Genomic DNA, 15,392 nt, shown 5'->3' on the forward strand with positions numbered 1-15,392 from the left:
TGTGGAGGATCCTCCATCTTTTCCTAAGTGTTAGTATTTAAGTGTTTCATATAATATATTTAGAATTTCACTTTTTCTTTGGTGGTGGTTATTGCATTAGGTTGTTTACTAATTTGGGTGCACACTGTTGGTAAACGCCTTATGTTTATTTAAGATCATTAATATTTTGTTTTGCTGAGTTTAAGGACTGGCTGGCAGAAGGGGGTTGGCTCAAAAGAAAWCCAGGAAGTGGAACAATCCATCAGGCTGCTGGAAGCAGGGGACTTGTTTCACATCAATCTGCCTCTCTCCACTAATAGCATAGCCTCTCTCCACTAATGGCATAATTGCTAAAACCTTTTTGGTATTAGTTTATTTTGGTTTTTATAGTTGTGATAAAGTTAAAATGTTTAGTTTAAATTAGTCATTTATGTTTATACATTATTTGTCTTTGTCTCCTTCCCTACCCCTCCTCGTTTGTGTAGGCTAGCCTGTTTGTATAAATCCCTCTGTGTGTGCATTGTTAAGTGAGTCTTTTGGTTTGTTATCTTGAGTTATGTTGCCTCAGTTGATTTCTTTTGGGCCCATTTTGTTATATTTTTTAGATTTGTTGTTGAACCTTTTTGTTAAGATATTCTTTGGAAAAAATAAATAGAAAATATTTTTTTATATATGCCTTTGTCCTTTTGTTTTACTGGTCGGACCGTCACAGACACCAATACTATTGTGAAACACGATGGTGGCTGCATTAGGCTAGGTGGATGCTTTTCTTCAGCAGGAAAAAGAAACTTGGAGGGCAGATGGAAGGAGCTAAAAGTAGCAATTATTAAAAAAATCTGTTAGAGGCAATAAAAAACCTGATGCTGGGATCACAGCTACAACGCCATGGTTTATGTCAAAGCTAATTCATTAGTTATAGAGACCTAGTCCAAGTCCAGACTTAAATTTAGTTGATAATCTGTTTCAAGATTTGGAAACACTTGATCTCCATCCAGTCTGACTATCTTGTGTAAAAACCATGTATCATTTCCTTAATCTTTATCATTTAGCTCTACTTTGCGTTACTGATACAATAAACAGATCCACACATCTGTTTATTGTACTTTAGCAAGGTGCTAAGTATGTTTTTCTTACTATCTATCGACATTTCCACACCAGTTTCAGAGGCCGTTTCGTTTCAGTCAGGTATTTTGTGCTAATGGGTTGTCGTCATCCAACCTGCTCAGTCAGCTTTGGGCTCCGAGGGAACCGGTGGTGTCAGCTGAGGCTTGTACTGAGTGTGTGAACACAGACACAGGACATGTCCACACAGGTTAGTACAGGACATTTTTGCATTTTTGTCAGGTTTTCCAGAATGCTCTTGTAGCTGCTTGCTGCATTATCTTGTTAGGGATCTATTTGAAGAACTTCTGCCGCTTGTCATTAACTAACAAACAACTGGGTGGATGGATGTTTCTCCATATGGGCGGATAGAGTTTACCTGGTGGTGGTGCAAGAAAAGGATAGGGTGAGCTTGAAAGACAGACCGATTTAAGTTGTAGGGAAATAATTTTTATTACCATTGCATCTAAGTGCAGCATTCTGTGTTAAAGCCTAACCTTCCACCCTGGTTTAGTGTTCCAGTTTGTTCTTCCACAAACTCCAGTTCTATGAATCAAGACGGAAGCGAACGCCAAGGGTGTGTCTGAAACATTCTAAGAAAGACTGTATGCGGTGTGTTAGGTTTGAGGAAGGATACACACACTCACACACGCTCTGGCAGAGACACACAGAGGAAGACTGTGCCGCCGTGCTCCCCTCTGCTTTGCATGGCTGACACATAAGAGCGTCAGTGTGCTGGTGTGTTGAACACGCCGCCCACCTCCTGTTTTTGGAGAGCGGCTTTGCTCCGCTTGACTTGTTTTACATCCTCATTTTAGCGTAGACCTAAAACAGCTAAATATTACCCAGTAGTTTCAGAAAACAGATGAGTGGACTTTGTCTTTTAGACTCTTCAGAGGAAAGCAGGAAGTCAGTTCTGTTTGAGGAGTCTGTAGGAGTGATGGCGTATAGTAGCAGTGACGGTAGTTTGAGCGAGGTGGTAACCTCAGAGAGGAAGCATACCGCTGCACCTCCCACCACCAGCAGAGCAGCGTTGGACACTGCTTGTGGTTAGAAGTGAGGTTCCTGCTCAGGTTTGGTGTGGATGGTCTGCCTCTGTCGCCTTCCTCTGCCCCTCTATGCATGGGAAGCTCTATATCTGGGGTCACGACAATGAGATGACGAGGGAAGGAGGAAGTTCAGCTAAACCCATTGAGGAGTTTCAGGAAATATGACACCGAAGAGTGAAGAATATTTGTCCTCAAACATCCAGGATGTAGCAGATGTGAAGCTGGTAATACATTTTTGCTCTGTGGCTTTGCCATTGTGTCTCCAGTGTGACACACACATCTGTTTGTGCAGTTGTCCAAAGTTTGCCAGCAAATGTACGTGTGTTGCTAGCTGACATAGCATGAATGACTGTGATTGAACGTCTGGGGCTTTGTATTCAAAGGGGCAGTGTGATGTAAAATGGACTTTTTGAGCTTTATTTCATGTTATAATATTCTTCCTTTATCAAAAACATACCTGGAGTGTTGCTTTGATTTTTTCATGTATGCTTGAGAAATGCTTTAATCTCTCGGGGCAACCATTCAGCTGTGCAAAACGCCTGGGTGTACCTAGCTCTGCCTTGGAGATGAAGCTTCTCATCAGCTCCTTCAAACTAGCCAGCAGCAATTAGCAAACACCTGGTGGAACTGAGCATCTGTTGAACTCATTATATCAGCAAAGTAAAACGCTGGTAAAAACGTTATTAAAGGGTTAACAGAAGAGCCATGTTATGACGGCTTCTTGAAGGTGGCATTTCAGAAAGAGCTGGAGTATTTAAAGAGACAGAGACCCAATTTTAAGCCATTAAATTACACAGTCAAATCTCTTTTAAGTTATATTTGTTATGTATGCTGAAATAATCTTACTTTGGTTTTTGAACATCCTAAAGGCTCTAATACCAGCTGAGAGCTCGGACAAAGAGTCCACCACGATGGTTTCATCCACACCCCACTCCTCACGGTTAAAGTATCTGTCCCTGGGGGTCCTGGTGCTGCAGACCACATCACTGGTTCTCACCATGCGCTATTCCCGGACCCTGAAGGAGGACGGCCCCCGCTACCTGACCTCCTCTGCTGTAGTGACTGCTGAGGTCCTTAAAATCTTTACATGTACCTTCCTTGTCTTCATGGAAAACAGTGAGTGGGTTCTTTCTCCTATGGCTCATGCAGTAATACACAAATGCTCCCCTGTCCCTTATCTACGACGGCGTACTAAGACCATTAAGGGATAGAAAAAAAGGAGGAGAAAATTCCACCAAAAGATCTCAAATTTTTTTTAGAAAAAAACTTGGAAATTTCTGAGTTTCAAAAGTTTAAAATGTTCGACTTTTTGAATTCAGATAGCAAGTTTGCAAGAATTTCATTTTTTTCAACATTGCAGAGATTAATCTCAAAATGTAGTTGTTTTTCTAGAAAATGTTCTACTTTTGAAACTCAGAAATGTCCATGTTTCTAGAAATGTCCTTTGTCTAGCACAATTCTGAGCCTAATGTCAAAACGTCTTTGTTTTGACATGCAAATTTTCAACTTTTGAAATTTTTATGCTTTTTTTTATTTATTTATTTTTTTACAAAATATTCAGACAAAATATTAATATTACTATTAAAATTCCAAAAGGTTTTAGCCAATATTTGCTCCTCCATTTTTTTTCATATCTACAGTGGCCCTAATATGCCATCATACTTATACTGTATGGGGCGGACCCAACAACTCTCTCTTTGTTTCTGTCAGAATACAGTTTGCGGGCGATGAACCTGCTGCTGAAGGAGGAGATTGTGAAGAAGCCTGTGGAGACCATGAAGCTGGCTGTGCCTGCAGGGATCTACACGCTACAGAACAATCTGCTCTATGTCGCCCTGTCCAACCTGGATGCAGCCACCTATCAGGTTACACATGAATGTTATTGGTCAGGCAGTGGGTTAGCATTTTTTCTCAGAAGTTGGGGAGTTCAGTGGGTCTCTGACTCATTCTTTCCGGGAAAATTCCAAATACCTTCCAGTTTCAAAGTGCCTCATTATGATACCTGATGGGAGTGGTATTTAGTTTAGATTAGTCTTTAGTGGAACTGGTAAATGTTGCCAGCTCTAATTACTTGTAGTTCAAAGTAACAACAGCAACAGCAGCATTGTGTCACTAGGTCATAGCTGTCCTGCAACTCAGTGATTAGGTGGTTGAGTGAAGCGTCCTCTCTGGTTTTATTATGCTAGAAGGTCTGCAAATATGTAAGAAAGAGGTTGATGTAATGAAACATCAATGTAAGTAAGCACTTTAAGTTGCATAGAACATTTTCATGCTAAAAGGCTGCACAAACTTTTAATTACATTTTTTTTACAACTTGTGCTAACTCTAACAAATGAAACTAACATCCATCCTAAAACAATAAGCACTTATCATTCTTTTCTTTATCAAAATAATTCTGTTAGGACTAAAACAAGTGCTCTGAAAAGGGGGGAAAAAAAACCCGTACATTTATATTGTTTATCTGTGATGGACGCAGGTCACCTACCAGCTGAAGATCCTCACTACGGCTCTGTTCTCCATCTCCATGCTGGGGAAGAGGCTGGGTCTGTACCAGTGGCTCTCCTTACTGAGCCTCATGGCTGGAGTCACGCTGGTGCAGGTGAGTCAGGTCCATTGAATTCTGCCAAGTTGGTTTCCATGGCGAACGTTCACAACCGGCATGCTCGCACTGCACACTGAGAGCGAGACTAATGGGTCCAGAATTTAATTCAGTCAAAGTTTGGCGTCTGACGCCCTCAAACTGAGGTCTAGAAAACACCAATTTCACAATTGCGGTGTTTCCGTTTCACAAGAAATAAAGTAAAAATCAAATGTGAATAACTTTGTTCACGCAATAAGTCATTACAAATCATGTTAGCGATGGATGTAAATGGTTACATGAGATATATTCACAATTCAGTGCTCATCATCTATCTGCCAATCACGGGAGACGTCGGTATCTTATTCAGACGTTGGAGCGACAAGCCCCGCCTACTTGGGAATGGCTCTGTAAGCAACGTTTTGGGGAAATTGTAGTCTATAATTTTACAGATGATGCATTCAACATATTCGAATAATAAACTCAACGTTTTATGAACTGCGATGAGCTCTGGTGGAGCCAGCTGAGCTTTGTCCATGGAAGCCAACACCAACAAACAAATAAGAAGTTTTTCCATTGCGTTTTTGCTAAATACACCAATTTCGATATGGGAGAAAAGCACACAAATTCTATTGCTTTTTTTTGCGATTGACATGCTTCTATTAATAAGATTTATTTTCCAATTTTATGGTCAATTGAGCTGTAGACAATCTGTGTCAGAGGTACTCTCTTTTGGGAGTGAAAAAGCCATCATACCCAAGTTATGGGCAGCAATAGCTCCACCAATGTCAAAGTTCAAGAAACGGATGAAGTACTGAGTCTTCTGAACGTTCTGAGGGAAAGAAAAGAGCAGAGTATGCAAACGTAATGACAGAAACAGCTTCACCAGTGCCTTAATAGACACAGGTACATACAGAAGCACTGTGCCAGGTGTACTTTCTATAAGATAGGAAAATAAAACCATAAGCTGTCATCAGCTGATCCCAACAATGCACACTCAACTGTCTCTTTTCACTAAACTGTCCTGTTTTCTATCAGTCTGATCACAACGTGTCCTGATCATCTGATCTAATCCATGTTCGTCCTCCCCAGTGGCCCACCGACTCTACGGGAGAGCAGAAGGTTCTGACTGCGGGCTCCCAGGTGGTTGGAGTTGTGGCGGTGCTGATGGCCTGCGTGTCCAGCGGTTTTGCTGGAGTTTACTTCGAGAAGATCCTAAAGGAGACCAAGCAGAGTGTGTGGGTTCGCAACATACAGCTGGGTACGATTCTGAACCTAACATTATAGTTATGACTGGCCACAAAGGGACGGTATTATGTAAAATCGACTTTTTTTTAGCTTTGCATCATGTTATAATATAATTCCACCATCAAAAACATAGAGGGAGTGTTGCGTTGACATTTTCCTTCATGTTTGAGAAATCATTTAGTCTCCTGTGACAACCATTCAGCTGTGCAAAACGCCAGGTTGGACCTTACTCCACCTTTGTGACGAAGCTCCACAGCTTCATCTCAAATTGTTTGCACGCACGCACGCACGCACGCACGCACGCACGCACGCACGCACGCACGCACAGTCTTTTAATATACATATCTGTATATGACATAAATTACTTTATTTATTTTTATTTCTGTATTAAATTTCTAAACCTGGAACCAGAGTCAGAATTTCGTACCAAAAACAAGCTAAAGGTGGCATGACAATGAATTACAAAGTCAAATGTCTTCTAAGTCATATACAGTAACTGAAGGTAATGTAGTTGTTATATTGTGCTATAAAATGGTACTATGTTGCTGAAAAACAATATTGCACCTTTAAAGACACCAAGGCACTATTTCTTGATGATCCTGTAAAGGTTGTTGTTCTGCATGCCCCAGTTTCTCTCCAGTTGCTTTTCATTGGTAGCATTTTTAGATTGCCTGCTTGCGCTCAGGTTTCCTGGAAAAGCCTTTGTACAGCTGCTCCTCTTTCGCAGTCGGTACCAGTGTTAGGTGTGCCGCAGAAACAGGTTTTTCATGCCCAGCAGCTGTCATCGCCTTCACCTTCCTAATGTTCTCCTTTTCAGCTTATAATGGGTATATTTAGAACCTCACACATGAGAAGAGCAGTATGTCTTTCTTTCTGAACTTAACAAAGTCTACAGTCAATAACAAAGGTAATGGCAGAATGTATTAAAGCAAAAGGTGGACGTTTGCTTGTATATTTCCTGCTGTGGAGAATCAAGCTATTTTTTTTGTGGTAGCCATTATTTTGGTTAGCATTAGCATTCTTCTGCGTCATCAGCTGTGATGTCAGTCTTTAGGATGAGAGCATTTCAGGAACAAATGTGTCTTTTTTCTTTTCTTTTTTTTTCCAGGTTTGTTTAGCTTCCTGTTGGGCTTTTTAGGAATGATGGTGTACGACGGCCAGAGCGTGAGACAGTCCGGGATGTTTCAGGGCTACAGCGCCATCACCTGGACAGTTGTTGTCCTGCAGGTTGGCTCGCTTCGATTCCCTTCGGTTTCTCCGAATTTACCTTTTTATTTCCACAAGAAAACCGGTTGGAATTAGAAGAAAAAGAATACAGTTCTTAACTTGACTTTGACTTTTATTTCATTCTAAATAGTTCGTAGGAAATATACACAGCAACTTGCAGGTAGTATTCACACCCCTCAAACTTTTTTCACATTTTATCACGTTACTGTCACAGACCACTGTATTTTAATTGAATTTTGTCTTAGACCAACACATAGTCAAAGGAAGTAGAATTATGAATATTTTTTAAAGCTCTTTAAAAAATAAAAAGCCTGAGCTTTTATTTTATACTTAACCCCTCTCCTTCTTTGGTTCTGTAACGTTCGCCATTGAACCTCTGAGGCCTTCACATGTGGATTTGTACTGAGATTGTTTAAGAGTATCAAAATAAGGAGGGCTGGACATACTGCTGCTCTTTTCAGATTGCCTTTTTTAAGCTTCAAACTTGGCAACCTTTCATTCGAATCTGTCTTATAAAATAAAATAAAACTTATGGTTGTCACTGGACAAACAGGGTGTGAATACTTATGCTGCACTTTTTATTTTGTTTATTTCATTTCACATTTATTTAACTAGGTAAGTTGATTGATAAGAAGTTCACATTTTCAACAATGAATTGTTCAGAAAACATGAAAACATCGTGCAACAGAATATATGGTCAGTGGTGTCTGGTGAAATGAAAGGTCAGAGTAAGCATTATGTTTCCACTTCTTACCAGTGTTTTGACATCAAATCATTTAAAAAATGTTTTTATTACTACTACTATTTGGGGTTATTTATAAAGTGAAAGTAGTTGTGGTTTTTTACTGGTTTGTTGGGATCACATGAAAAACTTTCAGACTTTCAAACTTTGCGTTGCAGGCTGTGGGTGGACTGGTCGTCGCCGTGGTGATTAAGTACGCCGACAACATCCTCAAAGGATTCGCTACCTCCGTGTCCATCATCGTGTCCACCCTCATCTCGTATTTCCTCCTGAACGACTTCCACCCCACGGGGTAACCGTGGTGACATTAACCGAGCCTTGCGAGCCGTCGTTTGTGTATTGGATTGGTATAAATCTCTCCGCTCTCTCTCTCTCTCTCTCTCTCTGCCTCTCTGCTCCTGCAGGGTGTTTTTCCTGGGAGCGATGCTGGTGATTGCTGCCACATTTCTTTACGGCTACCAGGGCAAGCCTGCCAACGGCGCCGTCAAAGTGTAGTCAGGGAGCTCCAGCTAGCTGATGGATGGGATGGCAGATCTCCACCCCTCCACACATCCCTTCTCCTCCCGCATCGATGGACTGTGAACTGTAACCACCGCTCTGGTGCTCCCGTGCTTAAGATGCAGGAAGAGTAGGAGCAGCGGATCTGGTTACCGTGGAGCCACTTCAGCTGAAATCATGGAGGGTCAAATTTCTTTGCAGAAAACATAAGGTTGTTCACACTGTGATGCTGTGAAAACGAGGAGAGCCGTTCAGTCTGCAGTCACGGGAACTTGGGCTGTTTTTGTTTAATGAATGTTTTAACTTTAGTGAATCGGAAATGGGAAACCTCGTCTTCCTAAACCAGAACATCAGATCTGACTGCATCCGAGTCTGATGGGGAGAGCGCAGGCTCCCTCTAGTGGCGGGATGAGGAGGAGGAACCTTGCTGCAAAGAGGAGGGGTTTACCTCCGCCAAGAGATGCTGGATGTTCGTTTTTTTTTCATACCAGATGAGATAAATGTAGTGAAAGCAACATGACTGCCCTTACATTGCTGCTCACCGTCTCGGTATTTATTTGAAAAAGATTTTCTTCTGTCGTTCTATAAATGCAGAATAAAGACTTTATGGATGAATGAATTAAAGTACGCTTCTAATCGATTTTTTTACTCACTTCAGAGGGAGTTGGGGTCTGTGTGTGTGTTCCTGTGTCCACTCTCACACTGATGCGTTCACAAAAGAGAAGAGGAGCAAGGCACACCCATGAACATTTTGAAAAATTTTTTCTCCTCTTTCCCCTTCCCTTCCAGTTGCGCCTCACTCTGGAAAACCAAACCTGTCTCTATAGCAACAGATGGCTGACAAAGCCGAGGTGCTGTGACATAAGCAGAGACACCAAATTACCGTGCCCGGTTTGACCTCGGACTGTTTTCGCCGGTCTCATCGTGTTCTGCGTTGTGCGTTTGAAAGAAAAGGCGAGGAGGAGCGGAAAAAGTGCAGTGGGAGAGGAAGGTGAGGCGTGAACCTGGAGAGAAGCACAGATGGAGGATGAGTCATGTGACAACCTGTGTGGAGTGGCAGGCAGGACCTTGGAAAGCTGTCAGAACGAGCCGATGGACGGTTGGGTAAAGGGCGGCTACTGGTAATCTGGGGGTGGAACACCAACTTAAAGCATTTTAAGAACAAAAATTAAAACAAGCAAACAAACACCTGATCTTCCTGCTCTGTAATTTTTTCAGAAAAAAAAAGTTCAATTTCTGCACAGATTCCTCGCAGAGTGATGTGTTTCTAGTAGGGGTGAATCGATTGCAGTTTTCTGGCCGATCACAGATTTTCTTTTGCCTGAAAAGATAACCAAATATTGATGTGTTTTCCTGCTTATAGAGTATTCACAAGAAAAACACACTTTTTTCTTATATTTCAATATCTAGGGTGCACCAGTTACAGTTCTCTGGCCGATCACAGATCTTTAAAAAGCCTGACCTGCTCATTCTGATTTTGGTCAATACAGATTTGTCTGAAAAGTTGCTAAATGTAGCAAAAAGGTTGCTGGCAACAGTGGGATGACTATTATTAACCACACAGTCAGAAATGTAACCAAGTGATCCTCTGTCAGTCAGTCCGCTCTCATGTCAGGGCAAAAGAAGACAGAAGTTGACTTTCAGACTTTTGCGGACTTAGATAAGATCCTTAATTATGTAAATATTGACCCATCGCAATCTCTCAAAATTAAAGAAATTGGTCCGATTTATCGTCCAGCCGATTTATCAGTGCACCCTTAATTTTAAACTTTAATTTCTGTTCATTTTGATGATGATGGCTTACAACCTTATAACAAAAACCGCAAAAATCAGTTGTTACATAAGAAAGATATAACAATAGATTCTAATTATCAAACTAGTGCATCAGTAGATTGAGGGGAGGCGATCAGACGGGTCCTGCTGAGGTGTTCAGGAAACATTACACATGCCTCAGTAAAGTACCGTGTGAACAGTCAGCTTGTTCAGTGACCTTCTGCTGGACAGCTGCCTTTAGTCAGCAGGTTTTCTCATTCGTGAAGACTGTAATATGTTCAAAACAAAACATTTTGACCTCATGTAAAATGAGAAACGAAAGGGTTTCAGTAGCTGTAATCATAATCACCAAAAATGTAGAGAACTAAACACTTAGATTATATCACACTCTGCAAAAGGAATCTATATAATAAGACCTTAACATTTTTTACTTGAATTTCTTAAATAAGTTACATATTGCATTTTTTGCAATATGTAACTGGTTCTGACATAAAATAGTAAAGCATAATTGGTAACACTTTATTTGAAGGGGTTTGCAAAAGACTGACATGGCACTGTCATGCACATAAAGAAGTCTTTATGAATGTTTATGGCAGTTGTCATGAAGTGTCATTTGGTAAATAATGAGACTTTTAATGCAAAGTTGCTCTAAAAATTGCATTAAAGGTCAATTACAAATGCCAACTTTGCATTAAATTACCAAAATTTACAAAATCATACAAAGATGCCACTTTTAATGGACTTTAATGCAACTTTTAGAGCAACTTTGCACTAAAAGTCTGATTATTTACCGAATGACGCTTCATGACAACTGTCATAAACATTCATAAAGACTTCTTTATGTTCATGACAGGTGTTATGTCATGTTTATGACAGTCAAGTCAGTCTTATGCACAAGCCTTCAAATAAAGTGTTACCGCATAATCTTACTGTGATTACCAACTAAAATATTATGTCATATTTTAGTCTGTGGATTACAGGAGGATGAATTATGGAAGGCCAAAAGTTGAATTAATATTCGATAAATGCAGTTTAGTGCAGCAGCACGTCATGAATTGCAATCAAAGTCAGTGGGCGGGGCTTACGCTGCTCTCCAGTCAACCAATCAAAGGCCAGTGTCTATTTAACAATTCAGTGACAGTTTGAATTATTTAACGCTGCACTGCTGCTGACATAATTAAATAAAGCATGACTTTCATATGTTTGCATAAGATTGAAACATAAAACTAATACAAATTTAATTTTGACATTTAAATTATTGACCCACTTGAGTAAATATGCATGGATGTATTCCTTTCCAGTTTTATTTAAATTGTCACATATATAAATAATCATTTAATCTTTTATTTATTTCTCAAAATCTGATACAGTTTGCCCTCTGTAGGTGGAGAAGTGAGGAGAGAAAAAAAAAATGACACGAGCATTTATGTGTAGTAAATAAATGTCGCAAGTCTCTGAAGCATGGTCTTTTCTTAAATTCATGTTCATAAAAAATATTACGCATACAGGACTGCCAGGGAGGGTGGGGGCAGAAGAGTGACTTCTTAGAAGTAGTCTTGGTTTAATTCCAGACCAAGAAAACTGTTAAGAATACATATACAATCCATTACTGGAGTAACTTTATCTGTGACATAACTTTATTAGTGCCACTCTGATTGGTGGACACCTCCAGCTACAGTAAGTGTCAGTGTGCCTTATGGCAGTATTCCAAATCATTTACACTGTACTTATAAGCTTGTTTGGCATTGTTTTTGTTTTTTTTTGTTGTTTTTTTTTCTTATTTAATGCATGAAGAGATCCAGCTCATCTTTAAAGCCATCCGACACCCATTGAGGTACAGTATATCAGCTGCACAAAAGAGGCAAAAATATACCAGAAGAGATAGAGGACTCCTGTGAAAACGGTAGCAGTAGTGTTCCCCTTCCACGTGGCTGCTCCCAGTACAATCTGATGGATGCATGGGTTTTAATCTTAAACCTAAAAAGACTCATATAATACTTAAGATTCCTTGAACTGATCTGAGTACATCCTTTAATAGCAGTACTGGGTGTGCTGAAGGCCTTTGTTGGCACCGATGAGGTCAAACCAGCCCGCATCGTATTTTGGCTGACTTGTCAATCAAAATGTCTTCAGGTATCAAGTTATACAAAACAAACTGCTGCTCTTAAACTTCTATAAGAACAGCTTTTTTCTTCTTCTTCTTTTTTTTCAGTCTCCTCACTCTCATGCAATAAGGTCTACATAAGGATGCAGGATGCAGTTCTTGTTGTTGACTAATACCTCTGTGGTACGTCTAAAAACTGGGTTTGTACTTTGCTAAAATGCAGGCAGAGATAAATATGCAGTTCAAAACTTATCGGGGGCCGGCGGGGTTTAGACAAGCCTTGATGTCGCTCAAGGTCCTGGAGGACAAACTGTGGTGTTTTCTTCTGACTGCTGTGTCAGATTCAAGATTCAACCTTCGCTTTGGCTTAAGGTAACAGTCCACTTCAGTCCTTTAGAGATTAGGAGCTGCAAGGACACCAGCGGGCACTGTGACCACTTCGTCCTCCCTTTTTCCTTAAAGGGAGCACCTATGCTTTTGTCTGTGCAGAAATTTCATCCCCTCCTATTTTGGCGGTATGACCACAAGCGGTGCCCCTCTACGCGGCCTCCACATCAGCACTTGGGCGTCGTTGGCATTCGGCCTTCCCAGAGCGTTGGGAGGGATGGGCTCCTGGTAGTTGAGGATGTGCGGCTGCTCCTGGTACGGTCGACCGACAAGCGAGGCCCGGGAGCCGAGTGGCATGTCCGGATCCACGGCGATGTCGACCCGCATCCTCCACCGCACCGTCTGCAACACAATGCGCTCCTAGAGAAGACAAGAAGGATGTACTCGGTATGGCAGGAATACTCCTTCAATAATGGGAATTATGATGGTCTTGCAGTTGCATTATGTTATCAGATACATCATTGTTTGTCTTGAACAAGGGGGTCCAAGTCCACTCCTGGAGAGCTACCACCCTTCAACTTCTAGACGGATGCCTTTTCTAACACAGCTGGATCAAATGAACTCACCGTTACCAGGTCCTTGCAGAGCTGAGCCGGTGAAAGAATTCAGCCTTTGACTAAAAGGCTGGGAGCAGGGATGCATCTAAAAGTTGCAGGACGGTGGCTCTTGAGGACGGAAGTTGAGCACCGCTGGTTTTAAACTATGCTAATCTGTCCAGAGAGAAGCTGAACAAGCTTGTAACTAAACAGAAAACAGGCTTGACTAAAATCTTTGGCTGCAGCCTGACTGAGTTTTAGTGACCACTGCAGGGGCTTTCCACTGGCCATAATTCAGTCATTTGTAACTTTACACCAAAAGAGAAAAGTGCAAGAGGAGCTGATACCATTACAGTCTGTCTGTGTGAAATACAGAGTCTGGATATACAGCCAGTGTTCTGCATTAACAGCTCAGACAAAAATGTTCACGCATGTGAAATTGAAGCAAAATGATGTGAGAACAGGCAGCCGGCGTGCTCTCTGTGCTCTGCTCCTACCTTGGTGACAGAGTTCATGGCCACCAGCCAGGTGATGAAGCTCTGGTCCCGGGTGATGTGGGTCAGCATCGGGGTGTTGCTGTTGCTGATGGGGACTGCCCAGGTCACGCTGGGATAGAAGTTGTCATTCATGCTGACCGTCAGCCGAGATGGTTTGGACGTGGGGCCGGTCAGGGTCACCGTCTCCGTGGTGTTGCCATACCAAGGGTAGCTGACGCCATCCGAGTCGCTGATGGCCTTCACCCGACCCTCTCGCAGCTCTGGTAGCTCCCAGCTAGACCTGCGGCAGGAAAAGAAACAGAAAGGTGAAACTTACTTTGCCTGAGGGAAGATGCAACATAAAAAGCCAGGTGGCGTCTTCTCCTCACATGCCAATATCACCATAGGTGTTGTAGAACTCCATCTGGGTACAGGCTTGGATCCAGCCCACCACCCAGGTCTCATTGCGGGGCACCGGCGGCATCACAACTCCTGCTGAGGCCCTGAAGTATGGTGTCTTATAACGGAGCACAATCGGTGAGTTCTCCTCTATGATTGTAGGACACTGGTCAATAGAGGCAGACACCTCGTACACCACGATGTTCTCTCGCCTGATGCGGGGCTTGCAGGCGATGCTTTGAAGGCAGCCCATAGTGCAGGCGACAAGCAGAAGGAGCAAAAACAGAGAAGGAGGGACCAAGTGATGCCTGGCCAGTATGCTCATCAGTCCCCCCTCAGGGCTCCACCCGTGCCTGGAGAGCAGACCTAAGCTTTTAATTGCACATCACCAGTGATTGGTTGGGAAGGAAGAGTGGAGAGGATGATTGGGGAGTGCCACAGTCACCACAGATCAAGCACACAAACATCCACCATCATATCTCCAGGATGGGTTGGAGAGTGGTTTCGGGGGAGAGTATATCACAGATCTCCGCAGCCTCCTCCCCCCGGTCTGTCTGCTGACTGCCGCACTGCCCTTGGCGCTCGTCCCCAGAAACTGCAATCCGGCCTCCCCTGGGCTGCTGCTTCCGCTCCGCCGAGCGTCCCCCGCTCCTGGTCGAGTCCGCACGTCCGGCTGCACGTCGGTGCCCCTTGATCCTGCTGCCCTGCTGCCGGCTCTGCGCTGTCATGTCAAGTGGCGACAGGGCAGCCAGGTGCGTCAGAGGAGGAGGAGGAGGATGAGGGCTGGGATGCCTTTTGTTCGCTCGGCTTTCCTCGGATTTGCCCGAAATTCACGCGGCGCCCTCGGAAGCCAAAATCGGGGTCTTCATCGCTCTGACCTACATGGAAACAGAAGATGCGAAAAGGCGAACTCGTAAAGGCGGAGCCAGCGGGGGATGTTTTAATGCTTTCCTCGCAGTGTGCTTCCATCCGCGGAGACCCATGAATGGTGCATCATGAATGGAGGCAGCGAGGCGGAACGGACGTGATAAAAGCATACCATCAGCCCGTCGGTTAGCCGCCTCATCGCTAGGCTGTGGATCATAACGGAGCGGAGAGCATCCTCTTCCCAGCGGCGGGTCGCCTTGTACGGTTTGGAGGTGCTGATGCTGTAGAGGCAGCAGAGGGAGGAAGAGAGAGAGAGACGGCGAGAGCGAGAGAGAGGGATGGAGGGAGGGAGGGGCGTCACCCGACCTCTGCATTGAAAAAAATAACAAGTGCCCTGGGAGGGCGTGGTCACGGCTCTGCGTCACGCA

The 15,392-nt window shown here is 43.0% G+C and overlaps 2 protein-coding genes across 4 annotated transcripts in view; one reads left to right on the plus strand and one right to left on the minus strand.

Moving 5' to 3' along the window:
• Positions 1–9,046, plus strand: part of slc35a3b (solute carrier family 35 member A3b) — an 18,153-nt gene extending 9,107 nt beyond the window's left edge. The window contains exons 1-8 of one of the 3 annotated variants that reach the window (XM_008433316.1): positions 1,221–1,291; positions 2,999–3,245; positions 3,840–3,994; positions 4,606–4,728; positions 5,800–5,968; positions 7,064–7,182; positions 8,083–8,216; positions 8,329–9,046. In XM_008433316.1, the coding sequence (XP_008431538.1) occupies positions 1,280–1,291; positions 2,999–3,245; positions 3,840–3,994; positions 4,606–4,728; positions 5,800–5,968; positions 7,064–7,182; positions 8,083–8,216; positions 8,329–8,419 (1,050 nt within the window). In that variant the 5' untranslated portion in view covers positions 1,221–1,279 and the 3' untranslated portion in view covers positions 8,420–9,046. Of the gene's footprint in view, positions 1–1,220; positions 1,292–1,797; positions 2,354–2,998; positions 3,246–3,839; positions 3,995–4,605; positions 4,729–5,799; positions 5,969–7,063; positions 7,183–8,082; positions 8,217–8,328 lie in introns of those variants that run through there. The other 2 variants (XM_008433315.1, XM_008433317.1) reach the window with 2 other exon arrangements.
• Positions 9,047–11,481: 2,435 nt separating this feature from the next.
• On the minus strand, positions 11,482–15,279 carry fam78ba (family with sequence similarity 78 member Ba). The gene is made up of 4 exons (XM_008433320.2): positions 15,137–15,279; positions 14,088–14,975; positions 13,720–13,999; positions 11,482–13,046 (listed from the first exon to the last, which is right to left on the minus strand). The coding sequence occupies exons 2-4, from the start codon at positions 14,420–14,422 to the stop codon at positions 12,804–12,806; spliced, it is 858 nt and encodes a 285-aa protein (XP_008431542.1). The 5' UTR covers positions 14,423–14,975; positions 15,137–15,279; the 3' UTR covers positions 11,482–12,803.
• Positions 15,280–15,392: the final 113 nt, after the last annotated feature.

The sequence above is a fragment of the Poecilia reticulata genome, linkage group LG17 (assembly GCF_000633615.1).
Source record: "Poecilia reticulata strain Guanapo linkage group LG17, Guppy_female_1.0+MT, whole genome shotgun sequence".
Taxonomy (NCBI): Eukaryota; Metazoa; Chordata; class Actinopteri; order Cyprinodontiformes; family Poeciliidae; genus Poecilia; species Poecilia reticulata.

Coding starts and splice junctions, on each gene's coding strand:
- fam78ba (XM_008433320.2), bottom strand. CDS start 14,422: ATGAGCATACTGGCCAGGCATCACTTGGTCCCTCCTTCTCTGTTTTTG. Junction 14,000..14,087: donor ACCTATGGTGATATTGGCAT/GTGAGGAGAAGA, acceptor TTCCTGCCGCAG/GTCTAGCTGGGAGCTACCAG. Junction 13,047..13,719: donor CCATGAACTCTGTCACCAAG/GTAGGAGCAGAG, acceptor TGTCTTCTCTAG/GAGCGCATTGTGTTGCAGAC.